We start from the raw sequence: 27,373 nt of genomic DNA on the forward strand, positions 1-27,373 counted from the left end.
GTTTTATGTTTGGTAGTGTATATATGTCCATGCCATAAATGCTGGAGAATGTGTGGAGATAAGGCCCTATTTTGAGTGCCGTGAGTCTGAGCTACTCCAGTCCTTGCCACCTGAGTCCTAGGGACCGTCGAAGTGAGCCTTCTTTCTCTGCGGCCAATTTCTTCTCTCAACTCTGGGGCATTTATTCTACTCCGCAGAGGAAAGCCATGTACTGATTTGTGCTGTTTGTCAATCGCTTGCTTTTTCCTGAATGTAATTGCTACTCTCTGATGAAACGTTCAGATTTCCTTGGAAAAGACTAAATAGCTGTAAACACTTTGTTAAGCATGTGTATGTCATTCTCTGGGATGTTTAGCCAAACGGCCAGCTCTTCTCGGTGGGAAAGAGATCCAGCCCTGCACAGCCCAATTCAAGGCTCCCGCTTGAGCCAAGTCCTCAGGTCCCGAATTTCCCGCTGACCCGCTCCTGGGCGAGGCCGCCAAGCCCCCGTCCACCCCCAGACCCTTCTAAGTCGGGCTGCAAGGAGACCAGGGCATCGGCCCCGAGCTGACCGCTGCTCTCGGGGCCGCCCCCGCAGGGCCAGGGCCCGCCCTCGGCAGCCCAGCTCCAGCTGCAGGTCCTGGCCCCGCATACGCCCCCCCACCCCCGCCCCCTCGTCCAGGAGCCGAACGTCCCTCCCCACGCGCGTCCCCGGGCCCCGGACGGGCGCGGCAACGGAAGTCGGAGTACGGGAGAGGGATGCGGAACTGCAGCCAGGGACGGGGGAGGGGGCGTGCGGCCTCTGAACAGTGGGGACTGGGTGGGGCGGCCCAGTCCTCGCGAGATTTCGGCCCTGACGAGAGGCTGAAGCGGCTCGGCGGCGGGTCTGGGATGCGCTCGCAGAAGGAGGGAGAGGGGGGCCCAGGGTTGCCCGTTACTACGCGGGGTCCGAGCGGGAAGGAGAAGCCGTCGCCCACAGAAAGCCACTTCCGCCGGGAGTCTCAGCGGCGGGAGCCTGAAGCGCCAGTAGCCTGGTCCTCCGGCTGTGTAGGCGGTGCAGTCGAACCTCGCGAGGAAAAGAGGACGGTCCTCAGCAAGGTGGGGGCGGGGCGATGTGAGGGGCGGGGCCGAAGGTGCGGTATCCCTGCGCTCCGGGGCGGAGCCGCGGGCGCTTCAGCACCGCGGACAGCGGCCGGGCCGCGCTGCCCCCGCGGCGTCTGGGCTGCTAGGGCGCCCTTGACGCGATCTTTTCTGGCTTTGGAGGAAGAAAAGTCACTTCAGCCTGTAGGTGTTTCCCGTCGAGGCTGGGACGCTGGGCTTACCAGTGCCGGGCAGTAGCCTTCCACGTTGCCGAGGGTCCGGTCCGGTCCAGGGGAGACGGCGCAGCCGGGAGAGCAGAGCCCGTGGCGCTGGAGTGGACGCGGGTGGACCCTGCGGGCGGGAGGCGGAAGGTGCTGCTGTGGATGTTGCCCTGCATGTACCTTACCTCCTGGTAGGGAGCGTGGAGGCGGGCACATACCAACAGTTATCTGGTTTTAATGAAAAGATTTTATGAAAAACGGCTGCTATGCCCAGCCTTTTCTGACCTCACCGATCCCTTTTACATTATTCAGCCCTTGTTATTCTTTTGACAGCCATGTTCTCCATGCATATGTTCCTTAATCTTTACTAAAATGCGTGTTTCTGCTGGACTCCTGAGTTAGATTTTACTCTGAGCATAAACACAGGTGACCAAGCTTTCAGGTAAGCTTAATACAGTACTAGCGAAAGGAAACCCAGCCAGCGTTTCTCCCCAGGTGGTCATCCGGCGGCTTCCTCCCAGCCTCACCAAGGAGCAGCTGGAACAGCAGCTTCACCCCCTTCCTGCACACGATTACTTCGGGCTCTTTACTGCTGATCTCAGGTGAGAAGATTTTACCAACGTTAAGAGGCTGAGAGGGAATTCCCTGGTGGCCTAATGGTTAGGACTCGGAGCCCGGGTTCAACCCCTGGTCGGGGAACTAAGGTCTCACCAGCTGTGCGGCATGGCCAAAAAAAAAAAGGCTGAGAGGTTTTATCAGTTGATGGTAAAGGAATGTAGATAATAGAAGCCATCTCTGTTTCCATCTTCGTTCCCACATATATGCGGAAATCAGTGCAGGCCTTTATTTCTGCACGTTATTTCTAAGTAGGCAGATAATTAAATTTACCTAAAATAGATTTGAAGATCTCCGTACCACCACCATAGCCTAAAAAGGAAAGCAGTCTAACAACGTATTAATTTTTTTATTTTGGATATCACTAAACCTTACTTCATATAACCTTTTAAAGTAAATTGTATTAAGATATAAGAAAGAAAAGTGAATAAATAATAGATGTATAACCTAATGAATTTTTACAAGTGAACACACCCATGTAACTAAGACCAGATAAAGAGGCAGAATATTCCAGACCCCAGCAGCCCCTAGTGTTCCCTTCTATCACTGACATCCCCACCCTCAACCCACGCCCACTAAGTTATATCTTTTTCAGTTACCTTTTACAGCTTGGTAGGAAGATGTTTCTGACAATAATTTAACACTTCAAAATCTCCTTTTTATTAAAAAAGAGAGCAGACCTCAAGTTAGCCCAACAGATGACAGTTCAGCTAGAATTTGGTGATTTTCACTATGTGATTTCTTGTTATCTTTATTATTCTTTTTCTCTTCAATATCATGAGTTCTCATTTATGGTAGCCATTATAAACTTTCCTTTTGAATAAATACATTTAAGTAAAAAAATGTCAGTTCGGTCAAAGAAAAATATCACAGGTAAATGTAGATTTGGTTAAAAAAAACACAACATAAACATGATTTTTTGAAATGACTAAAGTTTAGGAAAACTAGTACAGTTACAGGAGGTCAGGCACTGGACTCAGAGTGACTCAGATTGGAATCCCAGTCCCACCATTTTACTAACTGCTCCCTCTGTGAGCACCTAATTTCTCTGAGCCTCAGTGTTCTCATCTGTGAAATGGGGTTGAAAGTTCCCACCTATGAAGGACATTGGTAGCTGTGAGCTAGAGGGGAAAGGCTTAGTTCTTCTGTAGATCCTATGCCATGTGCTACAATAAATACCCTTTTAAGATACCTAAATGTGTTCTCTAAATCAGTAAAGGAGCTCATTTACAATACAACATTTCCTTCTCTGAATGAATCGTGACTAGGTTGTATTGCAGTCATGATATGTGATTAGGGATGATCTTTGAATAACCTTGCCTTTGATTTTCTACCTCTGAGCACCAGTATTTTAACCCTGGCTCTGTGCAGTAGAAAAACCAACCTAAAGTGTCTCTCCCAAATCATTAAAAAGATCTCGGTTAATATTTTGTTCGTTTTTGGTTTATTTGCTAAAGAATATCCAGATTGCTGTAATTAACTGACGAATGGTTCTTTGGCGTAAAGGTTTTATCTGAAGTAGTTTGTTGTATCCAGAAAAGAAGAAAAAAAAAAAAAGACAAAATTAAAAGAAGTCTTAAGTTTTTTACTGTTTTCATTGTTATCTCTTCTTTCAGTCTTTATCCTCATCTCTATTCAAGAGCATACATTAATTTTAGAAATCCTGATGACATCCTGCTTTTTAGAGATCGTTTTGATGGATATATCTTCATTGACAGTAAAGGTTGGGTCATTGGCTTTTTAAACTCTTTATTGTAATATCTAAGTACTTTAATTAAGTTTTGCTGGATGCTTGTGAATTTTAATTGAGTCCTTAGATGCTAATCTAAAATAAATTCATAAATTTTGAGTATGTTATTGTGATTATGGGTTTATGTTAAAAATTAAAATTACATATAAACCAAAGAATTAATAGCAATTTTGTGTAGTAGTGACAACCTAGTTAGGTATCATGATCAGAGAATGAAGTTTTTCACATAAATGAGTTTTCTGGAAAAGTGAACTTTTTACTCTTTTACGTTCCCAAAGTAAATTATTTTATCCTGGTACTATGTACTAGGCATCATGGATGCAGCACTGAAAATGCAGCAGACATTGTCCCTGTCTGTCTGAAGCCCTGCTCTCCTCCTGGTTCTTGACTTTATTCTGAGTAGTTGAGGATAAAATAAATACTCAAAAGTGTCTTCCAGATACATGAGAGTTAAAGTATCATAGCCCTCTGGCAAATGTGAAAGTGATCACTCAGCGGGTTTGGCAGCAGGGTGGAAGTGTTCCCTCTCTCCGTGAGGCAGATGCTGTCCGCGAGCGTTTCTGTGTGTCTGTTCCCCGCCACCCCTACATAACAACAGAGTCAGCTTCAAGTGACTTTCATTCTAGATTTTTCTATATGAAGCAAATCTTACCTGGATATCATGAACACCCTTTGAAACCCTCTCTTTTAGCTGAGTGTCTCTTGTAAACAGAGTCATTTCCTTGAACTCATACACCAGATTGATAATTAAATTAACCTTGTAAAATTAAAAACTGTAAGATGTTACTAGGACACCTATTGAAAGGTATTCCAAAATAAACTCTTTGGTGGGAGAGCGATAAGGTTTATTGAGGTAGAAATTACATATGGTAAAAAAAACCACTTTAAGGTATACAGTTTAAAGAATTTTGAATGTGTTCAGTCATGTAACCACAACTACAATATGAGGAATTGTGATATTTAGTAAATAAGTGCTCATCCTTTGTTTAAATCTGGAGTTTGATGTGCTAAGATTACTGTTACTTGAAAGTATAATTATATTTTAAACAGTAATATTGTCAATGCTATGCTCAGTGCTTAAGTAAGCTAGACTATTGTTTTAAAATGAATACAGAATTTCAGAATGGCTTTTGTAATTTGTTTCCTGTTAAAGGCCTAGAATATCCTGCAGTGGTAGAATTTGCTCCATTCCAGAAGACAGCCAAAAAGAAGCTAAAGAAAAACGACACCCAAGCTGGAAGCATTGAAGACGGTGAGTCCTTTTTCAAATGCTGGATTGTGAAACTGCATTAAACACATTGGTCAAATATAATTTCTCTCCCTATATGGGGAAGAATATATTGATTTTCTTTCTATCTTAATATACAGATCCAGAATATAAGAAGTTTTTAGAAACTTACTGTGTGGAGGAGGAGAAAACTAATGCCAATGCTGAAGCTCTTCTGGGGGACATAGAGGCAAAGACAAGAGGACTTATTGGTCTGTTTTGCTCATTTTTTTCCTCTTTATTGAGATATGTATTTATAGAGTATATATTTGTGTTTCCTTTTTCATGATTATTATAGAAAATTGACACATGTGACAGGCTTGGCAGAAATACAGCGTATTTCCCAGTTTTGACAAAAGGAAAAGGGTAGCAGGATGGTAACTTGGGAAAATATTTCTGAGCATCTGTTGATGGAGGGAGAACACCTGAGTTTTCAGTTACAGTCACTTTGTTTCAAAGTTATGACGCTTCTGAATGAGCAGTAGAGAAGACATTGGAGTGCTGTGTGCCGGGCTGCATCAGGTAAGCTTATGTCTCAAAGTTGAAGTCAGTCATCTTTGCAAAGAGCAGTCATAGAAAGGAGATGCTTTGCTTAAGTATGAGGTCATCTTGCTGTTGTTCAAAAAACTATCAAGGCCCCTGAGCGAGTGAAGCAGATGAGTGGATAAGCCCAGCCAGAGCACAGAATCTGGTTTGAATCAGGCCTTCAACCCTCTAGCCCCAAGTGGAATATTTTGGAAACGGCTCTCTCCTAGCAGCATTCCTCCAGAACTCAAGAGTAGACGTGAAACTCCTTTCTCTATCAGGCAACCTGTTTGTCTCTCCCAAACATGCTTGTAAGTGTCTCCCTTCCTGCCTCTGCCGGGGCTGGGGCCTCACCGTGCAGCCCGGTGCCCCTCCCACCTGTTCTGCCCTCCCTTCCCCATGCCTACCTCCTGCTCACCCACCAAGACTTACAGGACAGAACGGTTACGCTGTTGATAATTTATCTTCTTATTTGTCTGTCTCTCTCTGCATTAACTCTCCTCTCACTTTGTCTCTCCACCCCCCAAGAGAACTGTATTTTTGTCTTTGTAGTCTTAGCATGTAATTGCTTGAACAAGTTTAGGTATTTGAGTAAATGAATAAAACAAGGTTAACATTAGTGAAGCGTTCTTCGTTAGTCTAATAGTGAAGTTCTGTATTTTATAAGAGGCGATTCAATGTGAGGCTCGAAGGATCTTTAATCACTGAAGTATTTATGGAGATGTGCTTAGCACATGTGGACTGGGTACCGACTCTGAGCCTGGGCACAGGGACAGCACTGGAACAGGACACACAGGCTTCTGCCCTCGTGCAGCTGCCCTCCTACTGGGGTGACTGCAGCAAGCACATGCAGAAATGCTCAAGCCAGAGTATTTCCACTAGTGATAAGTGCCACAGACGTAATGGAATAGAATAATGGGATAGAGAGAGAGGCCCTCTGAGACTGTATTTGAGCCGAGACCAGCTGGGCCAAGAGATGGAAGAAGGGGGAACTGCAAACACAAGGGCTGGAGGCTGGAGCTCTGGGCCTGCAGGAGCGGGGCGCACGCCTGTGTGCTTGGCACATGGTGGGCAAGGAGCAGAGTAGCTGGAGAGGTGGGACCACAGCATGATGGGCTGGATTTTATTTGAGGGACAGCTGGGGACCGAGGGAGTGATGTGGTCTGATTGATTTTTTTTCCCCGTCACTCTGGTTGCTCCATAAGATGGAGAAGCTGGGCTCTGGTTAGGAGGCCCTCGCTGTCGTCAGAGAAGGCTGCTTGAACGAGGGCGGCAGAGTCAGCATGTGTTCTGGAGGTTGAACTGACCAGACCGGCTGAGGATTGGGTGTGAGGGTAAGAAAGCAGAAAGGATCAAAGCCTCCAGGAGCCTGACTTGAGCAGATCAGTGGGTTATGGCACCAGGACTGACGTGGGGAGGAAACAGTATTGAGGGCAAATCGTGATTTCACTGTAGAACATGATAAATTTCAGAAGAGTTAAACGAAGCAGCAAATTAGAAATTATTTACAGAACTCACCCTCCTCGTCCTGTTTCTTTACTGCTTCTTCTTAAATGCCCTTGTACAGGGCCGCTGCAGGGAAGTAGCAAGATCTTCCACTTCTGGGCAGTTGTTAGATATCCGCTTGCTGATCACACACACATCCCCCACCAGAGTCCAACCACCCTCCTGAAGAGGAGGGACGAGCCTGTCCTCTCCCGTTCCCAGCATCTCGCCCAGTGCTTGGTGCACAGTAGGTGCACCGTAATTGTTTACTGAATGAATGAATGTGACTTAGAATCCACTAGCCCAGGACGAGCCTGTAGAACTGTGACTCCTCTTTCTGCCTATTTAAATTTAGTCTTAATCAGGCAATTCGTGCCAAATGCCTTTTTCTTTTCTTAGATTTTGACCTTTAGTGGATTCTTATGGTCAAGGCTGAGCAGTGTGGGTTAAATGCAAATGTTAGTTCACTCTGAAGTTGCAGATTAGTGCAGGCATATCAGGGTCTTCAGAGCGCGGACAGACCTGGGCTCAGGTCCCAGCTCTGAGACTTAGCAGCCGTGGGACCGGCTTCCTCATACGTGGTTGTCGCCAAGCCTAGTAAGCGAGAACGGTTCTACTGTTGGTTAAATCAGTGTTGTACTGCGTGGTTGTGCATCTTGTATTTAGTAAATGATACACTTTTATGGCTTGTAAAGCACTTTCTTATACAGGGTCCTATTTACCCACCACATCAGTCCTTTGGGGGAGCAAGGCGGGTGTTTGTAAGGAAGGAGGGAAGGCGGGTGGAGCCTCAGCATCGGCTCCCCAGCCCCACCCGGGTAGGTCTCAGCTCTGCCCTAGTTGACAAGCCCAGAACCACCGCCGTACAGGGCAGAGTCCTCACTCCTCTCCAGCCCCGCCTTGACCCATGGGTGCCAACATCTGTGGGTGCTTAAGTCCCCTCTGTAAAATGGCATTATATTTGCACGCAGCTGACCCACATCCTACTGTGTACGGTAAGTCATGTCCAGATTACTTGTAATACCTGATACACTGTGAATGCTATGGAAATAGTTGCCACTGAGTTGCAAAGTCAAAGTTTTGCTTTTTAGAACTTTCTGGAATTTTTTTTCCCATATATTTTTGATCCACAATTGGTTGAATCTGCGGATGTGGAACCAGTGGATACGGAGGGCCGTCTGTATATAAATACGTTATAACGTTTGGGAAGTTTAATGTATTGTTTTCATTTTGCTTTATACATTTTTGTGAGTAATGTATGGGACTCCCTTAAGACTCAGGAATTAAATGCCTAGTGTGTATAAGTCTGTCAGTGCCTCCAAATTACTTGACTTTATAGTGATAGAGTAGGAAAGTTTTAAAATGATACAGTCTTCCCTTAATTATTTTAAAGATTAAATTGAAAGCAAGTATTTAAAATAAAGAAATCTTATTTTAGAGTTAAACACTACATTGCAATTTTTGTATTTTAGCTAGAAGAACCACACCTCTTTTGGAGTATATTAAAAGTAGAAAATTAGAAAAGCAGGTAGGTCTGGCCTTTTACCCAGTGAATAGCCTTCTTGTTCCCATAATGTCTGTGCAGACAGTTTATACACATACTTTCCACATCTTTAGAGAATTCGAGAAGAAAAGCGAGAAGAACGGAGGAGGAGGGAGTTGGAAAGGAAGCGCTTACGGGAAGAAGAGATAAGAAGGAGAAGGGAAGAGGAGAGATGTAAGAGGAGAGCAGCGGAAAAACAGCAGAAAACTGCTGAGAAAGAAGTAAGGAGGAAGGTAATTTTGAGGAGACATTTCATTTCTTTTTTCCAAAAATGGTTCAACCTTTTTGGTATTTTAGCTCTTCAGAACTTGCAGAACATTTTCATTAGTGTAGTCTTTCACTATTATAGTTCTTTTTCTCTGTTCTATGACAGTGGTTCTCAGATGGTGTTCCCTGAGCCCCAGGCTTTCTTGAGCTTGCTGTGTTTGGGGGACCACATGGGTGGAAGAGTGGGCGAGGACCAGGCTCCTGGGTGTGACAGAAGCACTTCACCCAGAGGAGCCCACATTTAAATGTCGTAGGCTGGGCTTCTGCTTATATTTGCCTTTCAAGAGAAATTTCCTAACTAAAACACGACACATTTGAAACCCGCTGGCTTCGTGTCTACTGGCCTTTCTTCGTGCCGACGGACTCAGAGAACTGGGTTGTATCATTTCTTTTGTGGTAGCAGCAATGGTTTCTACATCTCTTGCCCATTTTCCCTTTGACTGATGCATTCATTTATAGGGTGGTTTAATTCCCACAGAGGGAATTATCCTCTATGTAAAATTTATTGCCTAAACTGGGGTCAGCCCCTACCTTCTTAGTATTCTGCTCAGATGACTTTAAGCCTAGATTTCAACCGCATGTGAATCTTACCTCTTCCACAAAGGGTTTAAGGTGCCTTTTAGGGATTCGTTAACATTGTATAATATAAAGGAAAAAAATGGAAGGTCAGGACTTGAGGGAACAGAGGCAGAAAGGAAAGGATAGGGAAGAGACCACAGTTGCCGTAGTTGAGCCCTAGATTCGTTTCTGATGTGCTCGGCAGTCAAAAACAGAAAAGTTGATCAGAAATGTAGTTTTCACTATCCATGAGGAGAAAACATGTCATTTCTTCAAGGAAAGCAAAGCTTTTTCTAGGCCTTTGCTTCTAAAATAATGTCTCCCGTAGGTGGTCCTGTGGGGTTCACTAGCAATGGGGGGGATTTCTTAACCATATTCCTGTGACACACACAGCCATCTGTATCGATCAGAACTGACTGGGCTATGCTGCAGTAAAAATAGTCTCAAGGTCTCATTGGTTTCGTGCAGCTAAGGTTCTCTTCTTGTTCACATTACGTGTCCATTGTGCATTGCTCATCATAGCCATTCAGTGAGCCAAGCTGACGAGGCTCCATCTTGCATTTGCTTCCGCAGTCGTTATGAAGTGGAAGGAGGTGTGTAACACAGCAGGTTGCACACTGGTTCTTAAACCTTCCACACAGAAGGGACAGGTCCCATGTGCCCACATTCCACTGGCCAAAACGCGGTGCACGTCCCCACCTACTCTCAAGCTGAGGGACATTGCAAGTGCCTGGAGGAAAACCTGGAACAGCTGATGAACAGCACTAATGAATAACATAACCTCTGAAGACTGTTGCTTGAAGTGGCTCTTTTTAAGTTCAAGGATTTGCTGAAAAACTCAACCTGATGGAAGGTGTGGGCCAGGTCATGCTGCTGCAGCACATTTACTGCAAAGATAAAACCTCAGTGGGCAAGATGAGTAGGTAGCCGTTTGACCCGCAAGAAATCAGCCAGAGTGGTTTCCTTCATTTTGGCTTTGATGACAATTGTTACAGATCCATGTAGTTTTAAAATCTCATAATCTGTTAGTAACATTGATGAAATTGAGGAGCCCAGTCAAGATTATTAAATGAAGATCGTCCATCCCACCTCTGCCAGGACATGGACCTAATAATGGGCGTAGCCAGGGTGTCCCTCTGGAAATAACTCTGAGACTGTTCTCTGTTTGTCCATGTGGTTTAAGTATGAACACAGTTCTTCATAACAAAAGTGTAGCAGATATACTTCCTATAACAATCATATGTAGTCTCAACAGTATAAACTAACAGCCCTTGAAAGATAATAAAATGAAACCTTAATATTATGGGAAGGCCTTTGTCATCTTGGAAAGACAGCTCTGTCATGACCAGGGGGCAAGTAGGTATCCATCTACAGGTATGCAAATATTGTCTAACCTTTTCCTTTACCTTTCTCAGCAAAGAATAATAGCACCTAATGCTTTATATTCTGAAAAGCATTTTTGTCAATAGCTTTGAGAGTTTTTCAAGAAGAATCATTAAAACGTGTAGCCTACAATTTTGCCTATAGTTTTAAGTAAGACTTACAGTATTTGGAATATAGCATTTTATTTTTACACGTTTGAATATGGAATTAGAATCCAAAATAAACCAAAGACATAAAAGCAAATGATGTCAAAAAGTAACTGTGGGACTCTTCATACAGAAACAAAGAAACCAACACAAACTGTGGGGCTCTTCATACAGAAACAAAGAAACCAAGTAACTGTGGGGCTCTTCATACAGAAACAAAGAAACCAACACAGGCACAGCAAGAGAAAGGCTTAGTCTTACTGAATCTGGTAAAACAGAATCCTGGTGGCAGGTTAGACCCCAGTGACGTGGGCCGCCCACAGCTCTGTCCTTCGAGTGTCTGGTGTTCTGACCTGACAGTACATATTTGACTCCCAGGGTGGCCTTTAGTGAGCGTCTGTGCTCAATTTGGGGATCTCTGACCTAAGATTCATCTAGAGAATTCAAATTAAAAAAAAAAAAAAGAAAACCTAAAAAATAAAACCTGTAAAAAAAAACCCAAAAGAATTTGTATTAATACCCTAAAAGTAAAGAGGCAGAGAGAGGTCCTCGTGGCTGTTGTTAACAGTAAAGAAGAATATGATTCAAGGAGAGCCACCCAGTGGTTTATTTTCCTCTGAGACTTGAGAACTAAGCAGTGAGCTCAAGTTGAAGTAGGAAGTCAGGTTACCAAAGTCACAAGTAAAATTCCCGAATACTGTATATAAATTGTAGGCTATAAATACTGTATCTGAAAGAGTTGTGCGATCCTTTCCACAAAGCTCTTTAGAAACAGATGTGTGTGTGAGATAGGTTACACGCATGTAGAACAAGCATAGATGTGGGCTGCACGGGGACACTTGGCCTGACCGCCCCCCCCCCCCGGCTCCCCTCGCAGGGAGCTTCCCCCCCACCAGACTCACGCCCTCTCATGAGTAGCCCCCCCCCACTGTCTGGTCCCTGCCTTCCCTGACCCCCTTGAGAAACCATTCCCCCTCCTCCCCTGCCCCACACCTCATTGTCCTTTTAGTCTGTTTATCATGTGTTTGTAGCGTTTCATACCACCTGAGATTATCTGGTTCACGGTTTTCTATTTTTGTCACTGTGTATACCGTCCTCCCACCCCCATGGCCACCACCGCCTTGGCAAGACTATCAAGTGTGAGTCCTTAATTGTGGGCACTTGTCTCTTACCCACAACTGCATTCCTAGCCCTGAGCCCAGGGACTTTACCCCAGTTCATGGCACACAGCTGCTAAAACCCGTGTAATCTCTGGAGTGACAGGAGTGTCCTCTGTATGCTAATGAGCTGACAGGTGGCTGGGACCCTGGAGAGCTTCAGGATGGGAGCTGCTCATCAGAAAGACCAGGCGTGATTATAGCATTGGAACCTCCAGCCCCATCCCCACCTCTAAAGAGGGAAAGGGTTGGAGATTGAGTTCAGTCACCCATGGCCAGAGGTTTAATCAATGATGCCTGTGTAACGGCGTCTCCATAAAAGTCCCTGAAGCGTGGGGTTTGAAGAGCATCCCAGCTGGTGAACACACGTATCCCACTGCCACGGGGGTGGAGCCGAGAGAGCCCTGTGCATCTCTCCCATCGGGCTGTGCCTGATTTGTATCCTTTATAATAAACCAGTAATAGTAAGTAAAGCACTTCCCTAAGTTCCATGAGTCAGTCTCATTCAAGAGCTCCCTGAATTTATAGCCGGCCAGTCAGAAGTACTGGTGACAACCTGGGACTTGCAACTGGCCTCTGAAGTGGGGACAGTCCTGTGGGATCTGACATTAATTCCAGGTGGATAGTGTCAGAACTGGGTTGAGTCATGGGACACCCAGCCTGTGCTGGACAGCTGGGGAGGTGGTGTTGGAAAAAGCTTTGGCTTCAGAAATATTGTAAAAACAGTTCATAGGTGCACAAAATTATTTGTTGGATGGATGGAGACTTATACTGTTGCACTGCCCTGTGGTTTGCATATATTAATTTTTTAATTAAAAAAAGATACACTGTTGTCTGAAAGGATCCCCCACAGGCAGGGAACATAGTCCACTGATGAGAAGCAGCTGGCAGCGTTTGCCTGACGGTCTATGTTTCATCCTTAAATGGACTCGTTTAGTCTAGGTGTATCTGTGTGTAGTTTTTGTCTCCCGCAACTTACATAAGTTCACTTTTATAAGTGAGAACAAAATTCTCACAAGTAGACTTCGGTTCATGTTCTACAAACTGACTGTACCTGTGGTACTTAAAGTTCAAAGAGCAGGAACAGGGAGGAAGAGGCCTAATTTCATACCTAAACGAACGTATCATAGGAACCTTATAAATCTGTTTCAAGAAAGAGAGTAATAGGTGTTTTTAAAACTATTCTCAGTCATTAATATAAAGCCATCCTTTAAAAAAATTTTTATCCTTATTACTGAAGTAATACATGTTCATTTTAGAAAAACTGGAACCTGTAGATGAAAGGAAAAAATAATTTCATTTCTGCCAACTAAAAATAATAACTCTTAACACAGTGTTGCAAGCCTTTTAGAGGTTTTTCTATGTGTGTGAATGAACATGCAAATAGAAATTGGATCATTCCACTTTGTAACATTCTCTTCTTCGTTAATGTAATATCTTTTTTATCACATTATCCTAAATTGTTTTTCATAACTAGAAAGTATTTCATTGAAAGAATGTTCCCCTGTGTATTTAACCAAAAACCTGTTCATTGGACCTTTAGCTTATGTTTTTTGCTATTCAAACGTTTGGGCTCAATATTGGTGTATATTTTAAATTATTTATTAAATACCTTCTTTTATAATATATTCCTAAAGTGATATTTTACTATCATTATAATTTCTCAGCTTCTCAAGAAATCAGAAAAGGGAGAGGAGTCAAGCACTGAGAAGCCAAAAGAAAGAGGAGAGGAAATTGACACCAGAGGTGGGAAACAGGAACTCGGTCCCAGCTGTGTAGTCGTGAAGCCCAGGCCCTTGGAGAGCTCGCTGCAGGAGCTCAGGGAAAAGTGAGCCGTGCTTTTGTTTCTCTGACCACGTTAAGCACCCGAGGTTGTCATCGAGTTGTGGTTGTACATCCTTTGTCAGTATGAGTGCTTGTATTTCATAATCTACCTGGAATTCAGGAGTTTGCTGGGCTGCTCTTGCCCACACCTTTGTCTCTCCTTGGCCAGCAGTCACGCTGATGGTGGACTGCTCAGTCTGCATCCTCGAGGCTGTCTTCAAACAGGGAAGTGTCCTGGTATTGTTTCCTCCATATCTCCTCTCCTGGTTATTCTCTTGGATTCCTGCCTCTGCACTTCCATCTTCAAGATCTCCTTCCCACTCTCTTTACTTGGTGATTTTATCAGTTTGTAATTTTCCTCTGTCTTTTGAGATATCTTGCCCTTTTGATCTTCCAGACCTCCTTCAGTGTAGCTGCAGAATTGTAAATTGGAGAGCCCAGCCTTTTAGGTGCTGGAGATCTTCTGTGATACAGAAATAGAGTCCCAAGTGCTGCCCTTTCTCTGTTGGAGTGGTCAGTCCTCTGGTCCCGCCAGGATCTGCCCAGCAGCCGTGGATGCTGGTGTCCACGGGCCCCGCCTCTACGTGGCGGGGGTGTCCCCCGCCTGCTCACGCACAGCGGCTCATGAGAGGAGTTTGAGCAGAGTGCTCTGGGGACGGGATGCACGGCAGCCTCTGAGCAGGGAGCCCCTCCCTCCTGGGTCTACAGTCAGGGGGCCGTGTGCAGCTGGGATTCTTGTTCCCCTGACCCAGGGCTCCTCCCCATGTCCTGCACGTGGGTGCCTGCAGAGCTTCCTGGAGCCCAGGACCACTCTGCTCAGAGGGGTGGCTAGGGGTGAGTTTGGAGGGGAAATGGCAAGGTCGTGGGATGAGGCTGCTTTTCGCCCAGAATCACAGTACTCGGAATGACTTCCTACTACCTTTCTTGCACGGTTGTGATAAAGGTTTCCTTTCTTCTTTATAGGGATTCTGGTTAATTGGTTTGTTTATAAGATTAATTTGTGCATGACTGTCAAATCTGTGATCATTCTGGTTTATGTTACGGGCATATCTCTTATTATTGCTTATGATACAGCAGTGCCTTTGGCATGTTTCTGGCACAGATTTGTGCTTGTAGCTCTTTTTGTTCCCATCAGCCCTGCTGCCATTGCGTGCGGGGAGCCACAGACGTACGTATATGAGGCTCGTGGAGAGAAGGACTTTAAGAACCAGATGAGCTAAGCAGCAACTTATTTACTTACTGTTCCTTTAATTCAGTTTGATATATGCATGCATTAATTTTTTTAGTTAATTTTAGCTCTGCTTGGAACAGAAACTCAGCTGTAAATACCAGCTCTGTGTCACGACGGATGTGCACCTGGGCTGCTAGGAAAGTCCCTTGAGTACTTTTAGTCTCATTTACTTTATCTGTAAAAAAAGGGAGGATTATATTTACTAAGAACTATAAAAATATGTGTATATGGTACCTTAGCATAGTGCCTATTACATATGTGTGACTCAAGTGTAACAGTAAATATTGTTACTACTATTGTTTATTCATGTTTTCAAAAGTTTCTTATTGAATGCCTGTCGTGTGCCCGTCATGTGCAAACTTGGCACTGCAGTGATGAGCAGACTTACACATCCCCTGTCTGCTTTTGAACTTGTAGTCTGGAGGGGAAGACGGGTAATTGACAAGCAGTTTATGGAAGGTTATTGATAATTTGTGTTGAATCACAGGTCAGAAAATGACAGTGATAAAGAGCAAAGGGACGTGGAGAGAAGATTCCGAGAAAAAGAACTTGAAGCACAAAGATACCACTTGGATGACAGCAGAAAACATAGAGCTCACTATGAGTTGGATAAGTTTTCAGGAAGAAGCAAAGAAGAGCTGAAAAGGGGGAAAAGATTCACCCCAGACCGAGGGAAGAAGGGGAGCCAGGATGGGGGCGGCCCTGTGGGGGCAGCAGAGACACCAGGAAGGGAGAAGAGTGAAGATGAGCTGGCACCCAAGAAGGAGGACACGGGAAGCAAGGTTCTTTTATTCACTGGGGATAACCTTTCACTTCATTTTCGTCTACTCAGAGTATCAGCTGTAATCCTGCAGGCTTACAACTGCTTTTCCAGACAGAAATGTTTTATCTAACCAAGAGTCTTGAGGTGTCTTGAGGTGCAGGATCGTAGCTTCTGACAGCGTCCTAGGGAGCTCACTGCCCTGAGAGTCTGTATTTGCAGAGCAGTTATTCTTGTCCAGTGAGAGGCACCAAGTGCTGAAATGAAACCAGCATCATCTTTTCTCAGAGAATCAATTGTTTTTTTAACCAGGAAAGAAAAAGAACCTTTTATTTAGTATAAAACTGGCACATTCACACTATTTGCTTGAGAATAAGTAACGGAAAGATTATACATTTTACCCCTAAGACAGTAAGGAAAATATTAATGACATGTCATGGTGCTTTCTTTTACATCATTAACAGAGTTACGATTTTTTTAAATTGAAGTTTAGTTGATTTACAATATTGTGTTAGTTTCAGGTGTACAGCAAACTGATTCAGACATTTTTTCCAGATTATATCCCAATATAGGTTATTACAAGATATTGAATATAATTCCCTGTGCTGTACAGCAAATCCTTGTTGCTTATCTATTTTATGTATAGTAGTGTCTATCTGCTAATCCCATACTCCTAATTTGTCCCTCCCTCCTTCCCTCTCTCCTTTGGTAATTATAAGTTTGTTTTATGTGTCTGTGAGCCTGTTTCTGTTTTGTATATACATTCATTTGTATTATTTTTAGATTCCATATATAAGTGATATCATATAGCATTTGTCTTTCTCTGTCTGACTTAACTTCACCTAGTATGACAATCTGTAGGTCGATCCATGTTGCTGCAAATGGCAGAATTTCATTCTTTTTTATGACTGAGTAATATTCCATTGTATATATACCACATCTTCTTTATCCATTCATCTGTTGATGAGCATTGAGGTTACTTCCATATCTTGACTACAGTTCTTTTACCTCAGGATTGCTTTGGCACTTCTGGGCCTTTTGTGGTTCTATATATATTTTAGGATTATTTGTTCTAGTTCTGTGACAAATGTCATGGGTATTTTGATAGGCATTGCATAAAATCTGTAGATTGCTTTGGGTAGTGTGGCCATTTTAACAGTATGAATTATTCTGATCCAAGAGCATGGGAAATCTTTCTATTTCTTTTTCTTTTTTTTGAGGTACGCGGGCCTCTCACTGTTGTGGCCTCTCCCGTTGTGGAGCACAGGCTCCGGACGCGCAGGCTCAGTGACCATGGCTCACGGGCCTAGCTGCTCCGCGGCATGTGGGGGCTTCCCGGACCGGGGCACGAACCCGTGTCCCCTGCATCGGCAGGTGGACTCTCAACCACTGTGCCACCAGGGAAGCCCTCTATATCTTTGTATCATCTTCAATTTCTTTTATCAGTGTTTTATAGTTTTCAGCATATAGATCTTTCACCTCCTTGGTTAAATTTATTCCTGGGTATTTTATTTTTTGACATGATTTTAAATGGGATTCTTTCTTTACTTTCTCTTTCTGATATTTCATTGCTGGTGTAAAGAAACAACAGATTTCTGTGTATTAATTTTGTATCCTGCTACCTTGCTGAATTCATTTATTAGTTCTAATAGTTATGTGTGGAGACTTTAGGTTTCTGTATAGAAAGTATCATGCCATCTGCAAATAATGACAGTATACTTCTTCCCTTCCAATTTGGATACATTTTATTTCTTTTTCTTGTCTGATTGCTGTGGCTAGGACTTCCAATACTATGTTGAATAGAAGTGGTGAGAGTGGGCATCCTTGTCTTGTTCCTGAATTTAGCAAGAAGGTTTTTAGGTTTTCACCACTGAGTATTATGTTGGCTGTGGGTTTGCCATAAATTGCTTTTATTATGTTGAGATATGTTTCCTCTATACCCACTTTGGTGAGAGTTTTTATCATGAATGGATGTTGAATTTTTTTTTTTTAATTTACTTTATTATTTATTTTTGGCTGCATTGGGTCTTCGTTGCTGCATGCTGGCTTTCTCTAGTTGTAGAGAGCGGGGGCTAGACTTCGTTGTGGTGTGCGGGCTTCTCATTGCGGAGCACGAGGTCTAGGCGCGCGGACTCTATAGCACAGGCTCAGTAGTTGTGGCACACGGGTTTTAGTTGATCCGCGGCATGTGGGATCTTCCTGGACCAGGGCTCGAACCCGTGTCCCCTGCATTGGCAGGCGGATTCTTAACCACTGCGCCACCAGGGAAGTCCGGATGTTGAATTTTGTCAGATGCTTTTTGTGCGTCTACTGAGATGATCCTGTGGTTTTTCTCTTTCTTTTTGTTAATGTGGTGTATCACATTGATGGATATGTATATGTTGAACCATCCCTGCAAGCCTGGAATGAATCCAACTTGATCATGGTGTAATGATTCTTTTTATGTGTTATTGGATTTGATTTGCTAATATTTTGTTGAGGATTTTAACATCTATATTCATCAAAGATATTGGCATGTAATTTTCTTTTTTTGTAGTGTCTTTGTATGGTTTTGGTATCAAGGTGAGGGTGGCTGCATAGAATGAATTTGGGAGTGTTCCCTCCTCTTCAATTTTTTGGAATAGTTTTAAAAGGATAGGTATAAGTTCTTGTATGTGTGGTAGAATTCCCCACTGAAGCTGTCTGGTCCTGGACTTCTGTTTGTAGGGAGTTATTTTTTATTACAGATTCTATTTCACATCCAGTGATTCGTCTGTTAAAATTATATGTTTCTTCTTGACTCAGTTTTGTTAGGCTGTATATTTCTGGAAATTTGTCCATTTCTTCTAGGTTGTCCAATTTGTTGGCATATAACTGTTCATAGTGTTCTCTTATGACTTGTATTTCTGTGGTATTAGTTTCTATTTTCATGTCTTTCATTTCTTATTTTATTTATTTGGGTCCTCGCTCTTTTCTTGGTGAGCCTGGCTAGAGGCTTGTCAATTTTATTGATCTTTTAAAAAAAACAGCTCTTGGGCTTCCCTGGTGGCGCAAGTGGTTGAGAGTCCGCCTGCCGATGCAGGGGACACGGGTTCGTGCCCCGGTCCAAGAAGATCCCACATGCCGCGGAGCGGCTAGGCCCATGAGCCATGGCTGCTGAGCCTGTGCGTCCGGAGCCTGTGCTCTGCAATGGGAGAGGCCACAACAGCGAGAGGCCCACGTACTGAAAAAAAAATACAAAAAAAAAAAAAAACAGCTCTTGGTTTTATTGATCTTTTCTGTTGTTTTTTTAATCTCTATTTCATTTATTTCCTCCCTGATCTTTAGTATTTCCTTCCTTCTGCTAGCTTTGGGTTTTTTTTGTTCTTGTTTTTCTAATTCTTTTAGGTGGTAGGTTAGGTTGTTTATTTGAAATTTTTCTTGTTTCTTGAAGAAGGCCTGTATCGCTATGAACTTGCCTCTTAGAACTGCTTTTTCTGCATCCCGTAGATTTTTGTAAGGTTGTGTCTTCATTTTTGACTCAAGGTATTTTCTGATATCTTCTTTGATTTTATCGTTGACCCATTGGTTTTTTAGTAGCATGTTGTTTAGTCTCCATGGGTTCATTCTTTTCCCATTGTCCTTTCTGTGGTTGACTTCTAGTTTCATACCACTGTAGTCACAAAAGATGCTTGAAGTAATTTCTGTCCTCTTAAATTTGTTAGGCTTGTTTTGTCAGCTAACACATGGTTTGTCCTAGAGAACGTAACATGCGCACTTGAAAAGATGTGTATTCTGGGTTTTTTTGGATGCAGTGTCCTGTAGATATCAGTTAAGTCCAACTGGTCTATTGTGTCATTTAGGATTTCTGTTGCTTGATTTTCTGTCTGGATGATTGGTCCAGGGATCTGATGTCAGTGGGGTGTTACAGTCTCCTGCTATTATTATATTATTGTCAATTTCACACTTTATGTCTGTTAGTATCTGTTTTACATATTTAGGTGCTCCTCTGTTGGGTACATGTATGTTAACAAGTATAATATCCTCTTCTTGTATTGATCCCTTTATCATTTTATAATACCCTTCGTTGTCTTTCTTTATGGCCTTTGTTTTAAAGTCTAATTTGTCTGATATGAGTATTGCTACTCCCGCTTTCTTGTCATTTCCATTTGCATGAAATATCTTTTCCCATCCCCTCACTTTGTCTGTGTGTGTCTTTCACCCTGAAGTGAGTCTCTTGTAGGCAGTATATTGTAGGTTCTTGTTTTTTTATCCAATCTACCACTCTTTTGATTGGAGCATTTAGACCATTGACATTTAAAGTAATTATCAATAAATATGTACTTACTGACATTTTAATCCTTGTTTTCCCGTTGCTTTTTGTAGTTCTTTGTTCATTTCTTCTTTTTCTTCTTTTTGTTTTTCTTTCTGTGGCTTGATGATTTTCTTTTGTGGTATGCTTGAGTTTCTTTCTTTTTGGTTTTTGTGAATCTATTGTATATTCTATTTGTGGTTACCATGGAGTTTGAGTATGTTAACCCATCACTATATCTATTTTCTTTACACTGATAGTAATTCAAGTTCAAAAACATTCCAAAATACTTACATTTTAAAACTCTCCTCCCCCACATTTTGTGACTTGTAATGTCCTGTTTTACATGTTCATGCTTATCCTTTTACTGTTAATTGTAGTTATAATTGCTTTTACAGTTTTTTTTATTGTTTTTTAACATATTTACTGGCTTATTTAAGTGATCTCCAATCATTTTATATACTTGCCTTTCCTGTAGATCCTTGCTTCCTTTCTATTTAGAGAAGACCCTTCAATATTTCTTTAAGGGTAGGTTTAGTATTGCTGAATTCTTTTAGTTTTTGCTTGTCTGAGAAATTCTTTATCTCTTCTTCTATTCTAAATGATAATCTTGCTGTGTAGAGTATCCTAGCTGCAGATTTTTCCCTTTCAGGACTTTGAGTATATCATGCCACTCCCTTCTGGCCTGAAAGTTTCTGCAGAGAAATCAGCTCATAGCCTTCTGGGGGTTCCCTTGTAACTAACTCCTTGTTTTTCTCTTGCTACCTTTAGAATTCTCTCTTTATCTTTCACTTTTGTCATCTTAATTCTGTGTCTTGGTGTGGGTCTGTTTGGATTCATCTTGTGTGGGACCCTCTGTGCTTCCTATACCTGGATATGTGTGTCCTTCTTTAGGTTTGGGAAGTTTTCAGCCATAATTTCTTCAAATACATTTTCAATCCCCTTCTTTCTCTCTTTTCCTTCTGGAATCCCTATTATGTGTAGGTTGGCACATTTGATATTATCCCATAGATCTCATATTTTGTTTTCATTTTTTTAAAATTTGTCTTTCTGTCTTCTTCTCTGATTGGGTGATTTCCATTATTCCATCTTCCAGATCACTTACACATTCTTCTGTGCCACTTAGTCTGCTGTTCATTGCTTGATTGTTTTTTCTCTCAGAAATTGTCTATTTTTGGTTGCTTCATCTTTATAGTTTCTAGTTCCTTGTTACAGTGATCTACATTTCTATCAATAATCTTTCTTAATTCAGGTAGCACCTTTATTACCTCCTTTTTGAACTTGGGGTCCAGTAGACTGATGAGCTCTGTTTCATTATTTGTTCTTTCAGGAGATTTCTCTTGTTCTTTTAATTGGGAGTTCCTCTGCCTTTTCACTCTACTTAATTTTCTCTGTCTCTAAGAATTTAGGAGAAAGAGTTATCTACTGAGGTCTTGAAAGTGTGTTTTTATGTGGGACTGTCCCTGTGCAGACGGTGTGTATTCAGTGTTTTTAGTGCCAGGGCTGGTTTTGGTATGCCCACCAGCCACGTCATTCCTCAGGTGTGCTGTCCGTAAGCCCCGTGATAGGGGTGTGGTCAGTGTTGTACTATCCAGAGCCTGGGCTGGCTGTGAGGTGGGGCCTCCTCTCTGCTCCGTGGCTGTCACTGCCCTGTCGGGGGTGGGGGCTCTGCTCCCCAGTTGTTGGAGTAGAAGCCCTGAGGGTCGAGTTCAATCAGGCTCCGTTGCTCTTGAGTGTCTGCCCCAAAGGAGGTGAGTGCTGAAGCAGCTGAGGCCACAGAGGACCTAGGCGTCACCTGTGTAGGTGTCCACAGTTCTGCTCAGAAGCAGCCCGGGGTCGCATCCCTTTCTCTGTTGTGTTCATCCCAGATCTCACGCAAGGCTGTGGTGTGGAGTAGGCTGGGGCTGGGGGTTGGGACGTTGTGGGTACAGGAATTGAGGTGGCTGCACTGCTGTGTGAGACCTGTCTGCCCCAGATCCAGCACTAAGCTGCCATGTGGACTGGGCGGAGCCAGGGGCTCACACTGACAATGGCTGTTGCCACCCCACCTGGACCCCACCCGAGACACAGGTCTGTCTCTTCACTGCTAGGCCGAGTCTCTGCCCAGATCTCATGCCAGGCTGTGGCGTGCAGGGAGCCATGCCAGGGTGTTCACCCCTTCAGGTCTGGAGTGCAGAGAAGTGGCAGCTGTGACTGCAAAGCTCTCTCCACCCTGATTGTCAGCACGCTGCACAAAGGCCCTCCTTGTGAGTAGAGTCCCAGCTTCTCCAGCACCTCTGTCTGTCTCAGCGGATTTCCCAGCAGGCAGGGGGGCCGTCTCCTCCGTGCGGGACCCTAGGACTGGGATGCCCAGGGTGTTGCTCAGCCTGCCTGCTCCCCGGGGTGAGAGTCCACCCACGAGGACTTTCTCCTCCTTACAGATCTCCCCGGGGCACAGGTCCTGACCCGGTGCCTTTCCTTCTGTCCAGGCCAGTTACGTGGAGCTCTTTCTTGCAGCTTTGGCTGTGTAGAGGGTCTTCTGCCAGTTTCTGTGAGAACCATTCCACAGGTAGATGTGTTTCTGATGTGTTTGAGGGGGGAGATGATCCCCCTCCAAGAGCGTTCTGATTATTAGTGGGTAATGAGGTGGCCGTAAACACCCAGGCCAGCTCTGCACAACCGGCATGGCATTGGGATCACAGAGTCGCAGAGGAGCACTGTAACGGGTCATCTCCCTGCCAGGCCCGGCCCCGTGGTGCTGGCCAGCCCTCACAGCCTGGCGTCCAGGTGAGCCGAGGGCACGGAGGCCTGGGCTGCAGGCGGTATCCACGTGCCCCGCCACCCCCGACCCTGGCAGCCTCCCTCTGTCCTGTGTCTGATTCTGTCATTTCAGGAAGCTGTAGAAATGGGAGCACAGCATGGAACCTTTTGAGGCTGGCTTTTTCACTCAGCATAATCCCCACAGATCCATCCAGGGGGTGGTGGGTATCAGCGATGTTGATTTTTATTTATTTATTTATATTTTTTATAAATCTATTTATTTATTTTTGGCTGCGTTGGGTCTTTGTCGCTGCGCACGGGCTTTCTGTAGTTGCGGTGAGCGGGGGCTACTCTGTTGCGGTGCGCGGGCTTCTCCTTGCTGTGGCTTCTCTTGTTGCGGAACGTGGGCTCTAGGCGCACGGGCTCAGTAGTGGCTCGCGGGCTCTAGAGCGCAGGCTCAGTGGTTGTGGCTCACGGGCTTAGTTGCTCCACGGCATGTGGGATCTTCCCGGACCAGGGCTCGAACCAGTGTCCCCTGCATTGGCAGGCGGATTCTTGACCACTGCGCCGCCAGGGAAGTCCCGCTATGTTGATTTTTAAAGTGTCTGCAGTGAAGGCAAGGCCAGCCCCAGCCAGAGGGAGTCTGCTCATCTTCACCCTTGACCAGCCCCGTCCATCTACTCAGAGGTTTCTGCAGTTACTGTAGCCTCAGAGCTTTCTGCTGGGTTCGTTCACGCGAGCACTGGTTTCTCACCTGCCTCTTCATTTAGCAGCAGTGAGTGACGGGCATCGGCACAGCTTTGGGAGTGGGAACCCGAGGTGACTCTTCCGCTCAGTTAAAGCTGTGGTGCTGTAGTGGCGATAAGGTGCTATATGTCATAGCTCCTTTCTCACGAGGTGAGCTGCGATGTCCTCCTAAAATCCGTCTGTACACACAGACATTACCCTGCGAAAGCAGAGCCGTGCTTTTGGCCCCGGGCAGAGGTGGTGTGTGAAGCCTGTCTCTCTGTCTACATGGGATTCGGGTCTGTATGGCCTGCCAAGCCCTTTCCCACCCTTCTCATTGGCCAGGCTGATATTAAGGAAAAGAACATTCTGGTAAACCCCATGGTGGTAACTGTGGGGCCTCCACACACAGCCCAGGAGTGGGCAAAGGTGAGTGGTGAGCCCTGGAGAAACAGCATAGGACGTGCCCACCCGAGTCACACTGCCTGGCCCCTAGGTGGCCGTGGAAGGCTACGGCTGCTGCTCCGCCCACATGAGCAGACGGCTCCCTCGGGTGGGTCCACGGCAGAGCTGGCTGGCTTCCCCAAGGCTGGTCCTGGCCTGCAGAATCGCTTTGTCCTTCCCTGGCTTTGCTTTCCTCATTCCCTGAAGCAGTTTCATTTCATTTTAGGTACTGTATCCAGGAATGTTTTTATCCCACCACCTCTAAGAGATTAGTATGACGGCTGGTTAGCATTTTCCATAAAGGGCACAGTTGAGGAATAAGCTACACAGAAATTGCTAATTACAAATGTGTGTGACTGTTCAGGTCATAGCTCTAAAAAGCCACATCTCTAGAGACCATGCCTCATTATGTTCCAGACTTCGCATCCACCCTGCGTGGCGAGTTTGAGGGGCTGAGATGAGTGTGTCTGAGTTTTCACCTCTCAAAATAGGAGGGAATGCCGTGATTGTATTAATTCCACAGAGTCTTCTGGCTTTGAGCAGTAACAGTTTCCCAGACACTAACTTTACTTACAAGTTATTATTAACTGTCTTTCTTTTTCGTGGCTCTTTTTTTTTTTTAATCTCAATGCCTGATTTCTGAGATAGTGCTGTGAAAAAGTCTGATTTTTAGCTTGATTTTCTTTAGATAATTAGGATTATCAGGCCCTAGAAATAGATAGACCTGTTGCCCCCTCCTGTATTGCTGGCCCTTGGAAGAGTAACACGCCCTCTGTCCTGGCAGGACCGACCAGGCTTGCAGCTGTACCAGCCCAGAGGTGGCATCCGAGCCCGTGAATGTGATGGAAGACCCCCTGAGGAGGGCCGTGACGGGAGGAGGGGTGAGGTGGAAGATTCACCAGGGGCTGGAGCTGAGAAGAGCGAAGAGGCAGAGTGAGTCAATGTGCATGTTGGTGACGTGGGTGGTCTCCCACCCACACTCTGTGGATTAGAGAGGGCATTCCTTCCGGAAGCATGTAAATTAGCCTGGAATAAAACCGACAAGGTGAAACTACTCCTTATAGAGAAACTAGAACTATGAAGGTGGCATAGAAATACCTAGAAACCATTCTCAAGCGATCTTTTAAAACTTTGAACAGAGTTATAGATTTGGCCATTTCTGATATAAACTAGAATATGTAATTTAGCCAAAGCAGAAGAAAAATAATCTCCTTCAGAAAGTAGCAAAGTATGACCAAAACCAGAAGAAAGCGAGTATTGTATCAGTGTGAATTCTGAAGCATTTCAAACATAGTGTAGGAATAACTTGGACTTTCAGTTTTACACATTTGCAAGTCAATGGTCTGTATCTCATTGTGCTTTTTGTTGGTTTTCTGTGAGCTGTAGTTTCTGGAGAGTGAGCAGCTCTCATTTCTCATAACCATTGTAATTCAGTCGTTCATGCACCTTCAGTCGTAAGGATTAGCTGAAGCCTGTCGTGCTGCATTCCCTCTGATAGGAACTTTAACACCGTATAAAGCCCAACAGCTTTAATTGTTGCCCTTTTAACAATATGACCACTGAATTGACGAAAAGAGTTCCAGTCTTTTGATGGAGTGCTCATGTTTTATAACATAAGTGGCATTATTTTAGAGAGGAATAATTAGGTATGGCATCTGGAGTCTTTCTTTTTGCAGTCTGAGGCAGTTTTTTCATAACTTAGTGTAGTTTTCTGCAGCTGTGCATTCTACAGTATTTTTTCCTTTTAGTGAAATTTTTAAATGTTAATGCTTTTGGCACTGTGCTTTGAACCATTTATTAAATAAAAATTTTAGTTGCTATGAATTTGAACTCCAGTTATGGTACTTTTCCTATATAGAATTATATATAACAAAATACTGCTTTTTAAAACGTAGCTTTAATCATCTGAATATTTCGCTTATTATATCTATTCCTTATAAAATATAAAATGTTTATAAAAAACTGAGATTTATTATTAAAAAAACCTCTATGACTGTTAGACATAAGGTCAGTTTCAAGCATTGCTGTGCTCGTGTTCTTGACTTACGAGCTCCGGAAGGTGGGGGAGGGGAGAGAAGAACTTGCTGTGGATTCAGTGAGTTCCAGGTGATCCAGCAGCATCAGCTCTGGCTGAAAAGGGCTAGATAGTAAACACTTTAGACTTTATAGGCTATACGGCCTCTGTCACAACGATTAAACTCTGCCATCATAGTGAGCCTTAAAATACATTTACAATAGAAAATGAATGGGCAGGGCTGTGTTCCTATAAAACTTAATATATAAAAACAGGCAGCACACCATATTTGGCCTGTGGGCCATAGTTGGTTAGTGTTCAAGATTCATGGTTTAAAACAATGGTTGTTATACTTTTTGGTCTCAGGAACACTTTACGTTCTTAAGAATTATTAACAACCCCAAAGGACTTTTGTTTATTAGCTAGATTATATCTATTGATGTTTAACGTATTCAACATTAAAGCAAAAATGTTTAAGCACAAGAATACATAAACACATGTTCTTTTTATAGCTGTCAGAGTAATAACATCAATACACATCATTTTAGCCTCTGGAAAACTCCACTATACACCCGTGAGAAGATCACAGTAAAAAGGCGAGTAATGTCTTTTAGTCTCTTAATGAGTAATTATACCCAAGGGAGGGACCAAGATGGTGACATTGGAGGCTCCTGAACGTCCCTCCTCCCATAGACACACCAAATGTACAGCTACACACACAGAAGTTCCCTCAGAGAAAAATCCAGAAACTAGCCAAGCGACTCCTACACACCAGACAAATGAGTCAATACCCACATCGAAACAGGTGGGAAAGTCGGAGACAACCTCTCACCATAAGCCCAAACCCCAGCACAGCACCATACAATCGCAAGGGAACCCCCAGTTCCCAGCTTTTTCCTGAAGAAAAGCTAGGGCTGCCACATCTAGCACCCCGACTTTTAAGGCTCCCCATCTGAGGGATGGACCTTTAAATCACCTGGTTCTGAAAGCCAATGGGGCTTCTGTCCATGAGACCCACAAGACAGGCGTGCATGAGAGCCCTCTCTGCAGCTATCCCCCCAGGTCTCCGCACAGGAGCAGGCAAAAACGCTCATCTACCAGATTCTCCCTGGAAGGGTGGACTGCGTACTCTTCTGGTTGCTACTTGAGAGCCCAGATTCTAATCAGCCTGCACGTGCGTGGAAGTGGACTGAGACATTGATGGGTCTTGGCACACCTTCCGCTACTGGAAGCCACTAAGAACAAAGACAGGAGCATGGACAATCATAAAGGTTTGAGAGGCAACCACATGCTCTGGCCAAGCTGATGGACAAGGTGTATCTCCTACATGAGACTAGTCTGTCCAGACTGGGAGAGGTGGCTGTTTTATCTCATGCACAGAAACCAGCA

The 27,373-nt window shown here is 44.1% G+C and overlaps 1 protein-coding gene across 1 annotated transcript; it reads left to right on the plus strand.

Annotated features, from left to right (window-relative positions):
• Positions 1 to 870: 870 nt before the first annotated feature.
• UPF3A (UPF3A regulator of nonsense mediated mRNA decay) lies at positions 871 to 25,954 on the plus strand (the record flags this gene model as incomplete). The annotated part of the gene is made up of 10 exons (XM_079903160.1): positions 871 to 1,077; positions 1,776 to 1,882; positions 3,512 to 3,618; positions 4,799 to 4,897; positions 5,014 to 5,124; positions 8,395 to 8,450; positions 8,540 to 8,698; positions 13,644 to 13,804; positions 15,519 to 15,813; positions 24,755 to 25,954. 10 exons carry the CDS (start codon positions 871 to 873, stop codon positions 24,905 to 24,907), a joined length of 1,455 nt encoding a protein of 484 aa, XP_079759286.1. The 3' UTR covers positions 24,908 to 25,954.
• Positions 25,955 to 27,373: the final 1,419 nt, after the last annotated feature.

Source organism: Stenella coeruleoalba (genome assembly GCF_951394435.1).
Source record: "Stenella coeruleoalba genome assembly, chromosome: 18".
NCBI lineage: Eukaryota > Metazoa > Chordata > Mammalia > Artiodactyla > Delphinidae > Stenella > Stenella coeruleoalba.